Source organism: Capsicum annuum, chromosome 1, assembly GCF_002878395.1.
Source record: "Capsicum annuum cultivar UCD-10X-F1 chromosome 1, UCD10Xv1.1, whole genome shotgun sequence".
Lineage (NCBI taxonomy): Eukaryota > Viridiplantae > Streptophyta > Magnoliopsida > Solanales > Solanaceae > Capsicum > Capsicum annuum.
In genome coordinates, this window is record NC_061111.1 from 40,060,639 (window position 1) to 40,065,002 (window position 4,364).

The window sequence follows — 4,364 nt, forward strand, 5'->3', positions numbered from 1 at the left end:
AATATGAACATCCCAATATTGTTGCGTCATTCAGGTGTATGAGAGATGGAAATAAGTTTTAAAGCATACAAAAGTGATGCTATTGTTGTTTCTGAAAGTATTAACTTTGCGAAATTGGTTGCGACAATCACGATGGAATTGGGTATTGATGATGTTCGAAAAAAAATTGAAGCAAAATATATTGTTGATGGTAATTCTTCACCAATTATCATAAGAAATGATAATGGAGTCAAGGTTTATATTGAGTTGAAGAAACAATGTTCTGGGCTTATAAGTTTTTCGCTATGTATAACAACTTCCAACAAATCGATTAAGGATGTCGAGTTTGATAGCGAAACTGGGGCTGTAATGTGTATTGAAGGTAGTGAATCTGATTCGGTTGCGTTAACTGTTGTTGAAATGCAGAATCAGTATTCATTATACGTTCTAGAATTTGAAGTTAATAATTTCATTACTGATTGCAAGAACACTGAAATAAAAGTGAACCAGCTTTATAAGGATAATCAAACTTTGGTATCGGTTATGGCAAAATATGCGATATCGAATGGCTTTAACACCTTTACTAAACGATCTGATAAACAAAGGTATGAAATAAATTATTAATTTTTATTTGTAGATGTTGTGAAGGATGTTGTTGTGTTGTAATAGCATTTGTTAAACGAGTTTTATTATTGACTGTAATTTCTGGCTTTGCTATTTGTATAGAAAAGAGTTACATTTATTATGTATAATATTCCATCATACATGCATGAGAATGTATAATAAAACTGTAACAATTTAGTTATGATTTTCTTATTTAAATTAAAGATTTTATATGTATGTGATTAAATGGACAACATGTTTTAAAATGTATTTGCAACTATGTGTTACATTGTCGTGTCAAAGATTGTAAATGGGTCCTGAAGGCATATTCGATGAATCATTCAAAAATCTTTGTGATAAAGACATTTGATTTGGAATATAGTTGCAGCTTGAGTGATAGAGTTCTGAATAATTTGGTTGCGATAACAGCTTTTGTCAGTGAGTTTACTGCACCAAAGTTAATTAATTACAAGAGAATACACACACCGACGGACATAATTAAAGAGATGAAGACCGTATACGGTGTTGATATTAACTACATGATGGCTTGGCGGGCAAAAGAAAAGGCAATTACGATGCTTAGAGGTGGACCAGCTGATGGATATCAAAAAATGCCCCGTTATATATATATGTTGAACCAGGTATATCCTGGATCATACATTCGGATGTATAAGGCGTTAGATAATGAGTTTAAATACTTGTTATTGCCTTACATCCCATGATAAGGGGGTTCGAATTTTGTCGTCCAGTAGTAGTTGTAGATGGTGCACATTTAAGCGGGCCATATCAAGGAACGTTTGTATCGGCGAGCACTCTTGATGGTGCAGGTATTATACTTTGAAGTAATTACATTTGGTATTTCAGCATTGTGCATGCGTCCTAGCAGATTATATGTTGCTTATACGTCCTAGCAAATTTTGTGTTTTTGATGTTTTTTGTAAAGTAGATGCTAGTTTCTGTTTAAACAACCTTAGAAATTTCATTTTCATTTTAAAATTGAACGAGTAAAATGTAAGTAGATTTTGTTTTTTGTGCTATGTGTATGATTATCTATTATACTCAATGGTATATGTATGATGTTGTAAAATATTCATACTTTGTTATATATTTTACATTTAGTATATAATTTCCTAACAGTATGTTTACGATGTATGATGTACTGTTATACGTTATTAAAATGTGTGAAGTTATATATTTTATTTGATTTCAACATAGTGATACTGGTGGAACAACATGTGTGATGTCATGTATTAGCTAAGTGTAAAATAATTACAGACCTGTGCATTGGTGTACATATATTATAGAACTATTTTTTTTGTTTTTTGGTTTAGGATGTATTCTTCCACTAGCTTATGGTGTAGTGGATTCCGAAAATGACAATTCGTGGACTTAATTTTTTCATCAATTTAGAGAAGCATTTGGAGAATGGGACAACATGTGTGTTGTATCGGATCGTAGCGAAAGTATCATTAAAGGTGTGAGCATTGTTTATTCTAATGCCCCCCATCTTGCTTGTATTTGGCATTTATGAAAAAATGTTTGTAAATATTTTAGAAAAAGCAAAGACAGACTTAATGACCTTTATTATTCCATGGCTAAAGCGTATAGAAAAGAAGATTTTGATTACATTATGTCAAAGGTTGAAAAGGTTGATCCAAGGGTTAAGGAATATTTGGAAGAAGCTGGCTATGAGGAATAGTCTCGATGTCACGCCCCTGTTAATAGAGGTAGAATGATGACCTCTAATATAGCTGAATGTATTAATGGTTGTTTGGTAGAGGTTAGAGTACTTCCTATTTTAGGTTTCCTTGAAGAAGTGAGGATTCTATTTGCTGCATGGAATTGTAAGAACAGTGAAATTGCATCTTATACAAACACAACGCTTAGGAGAAGATTTCAAGAAATACTAACTGATAATGGGGTTAAATCGTTGCGGATGACGGTATGTATTCTGATAGTTGAATCTACTTTTTATTTGTCATTAATTTTTATATTGTTAAATGTATAAAATTAATCATTGATGACAGGTTAAGGCAGCTAGTAGTTATCTGTACTGTGTGTATGAATCAGGAAGAAGGTACATTATTGATATTGAGCATGGCACGTGTAGCTATGTCGGTATCAAATTGATGAAATTCCATGTGCGCACGCAATTGCGATTTTGAAGAGTATAAATATAGATGTAAGAGAGTATGGGTGTTACTGTTCAGAACTGTACCGTCCAAACACCATTGTCAAGACGTATGAACTCCCCATAATTCTTATGCCAGATATGAAAGATTGGATTATACCAGATTTTGTTGATGCAGATGAAGTCTTGCCACCCAAATATAGAAGACCTCTCGGGAGTTCAAAAAAAGAAAGACATTTGAAATCTAGTGAATCACTTACAAGTTCAAACCATTGCGGTAAATGCGAGTGTGCAGGCCATAACCGTAGGACGTGCGGTTTCTTCCCAAAAGAAAGTTGAAGATTTTAGTTTGTTGTTCTAAATGCTAAGTGATTGTTTGGATATAACTACAAAACGTCAATTGTTTTTTGTTTTTTGTTTATTTGCTTGTAGAAGTTTATTTTATGTTTTTATTTGTTATGTGCTTTTTAATTATGACTGAATGTTTGCTATTTTAAAAATAATATCACACAGTTTTGAATTATTACAGTTTATGACTTTACTGCTTATTATTGCAGCGTAGTAATATGTAATCTTAATGTATAATATATTTAACATGTGTGATATTATACGTTGACAACATGTATGACTTTTAAGTAAATGTTTTTTAAAAGTATGACAACTAATAATAATATGAATCAAACGAATTTGTGTGAGGATTATGGATTGTACATTAAGATCTATGTATGAGAGTAAAAAATATTTTTGTTTTGTTATTAGTATTATGTATAAATGTTGATACATTAAGTTTGTTTACAATTTACAATGTATTGTTATTTTTCTAATAAATAATTCAATACGAAGTTGTTTTCAATTAAGCAATGAGACATTTCAACATGTATGATGTTGTCTACTGAATTTCTTAAAAATAAATTGATACCTGTTCAATGTATAATTAACTCATAATATAATATTTACTTCTTTAATGTCGGAAAAAAAATAATGTTTTACATATATTTAATTTATTATACATATGTGACATTTTACATATGCAAAATGTTGTTATACAGTCTTTTTAATATTAAGTTAGGATAAATGAGTAGTTAACAAACAAGATAGAATAAGTAGAAAAGAGTTTATGTAAATGTAAATGTATTAGAACCAATAACTGCCATCCATATAATGTTGCCTAAAAACTAACATTCCAAAAAATATTACTGTATATAACTATTTAGCAGAAACAACAAAAAAAATAATTAGAATATTTTTTAGAATGAGCTACTCCAAAGTAACAATTGCACTTTCATCAGGTGATTGGAGAAAAGTATTCTTTGAACGAGGAGGATCATCATTATCACTCGTATAGCCTTTTTCTGCCTTCGTCACTCCGTAATGCCATAGTAATGAAGCATAACGTGCACGTTGACTATCAGCTTCAAACTCACATGAAGGAACTTGCTGCCCTTCACTCAATATTTCTGCATATGCAGCCATAAATACCCTGCAGTTCCTGAATTTTTAATAAATTGAAAGATCGATAAGTATAGTAATTTACCATGATTATACATGTGAAAATTTAAAAAGTAAGAGACACTTACAAACTATCAGACGCTTGCTGTGGAATATTTTGTACGTATTCAACATCAAATAGGTTGTGACTTATCTCACCAGT

At 31.0% G+C, this 4,364-nt stretch overlaps 1 protein-coding gene across 1 annotated transcript; it reads left to right on the top strand.

The window, feature by feature from the left end:
* Positions 1-2,317: 2,317 nt before the first annotated feature.
* On the top strand, positions 2,318-3,052 carry LOC124897568. Its single transcript, XM_047410439.1, has 3 exons — positions 2,318-2,524; positions 2,610-2,700; positions 2,793-3,052. Exons 1-3 carry the CDS (start codon positions 2,318-2,320, stop codon positions 3,050-3,052), a joined length of 558 nt encoding a protein of 185 aa, XP_047266395.1.
* The last annotated feature ends 1,312 nt before the right edge of the window (positions 3,053-4,364 follow it).

Coding starts and splice junctions, on each gene's coding strand:
- LOC124897568 (XM_047410439.1), top strand. CDS start 2,318: ATGACCTCTAATATAGCTGAATGTATTAATGGTTGTTTGGTAGAGGTT. Junction 2,525..2,609: donor TTAAATCGTTGCGGATGACG/GTATGTATTCTG, acceptor CATTGATGACAG/GTTAAGGCAGCTAGTAGTTA. Junction 2,701..2,792: donor TGGCACGTGTAGCTATGTCG/GTATCAAATTGA, acceptor GTTACTGTTCAG/AACTGTACCGTCCAAACACC.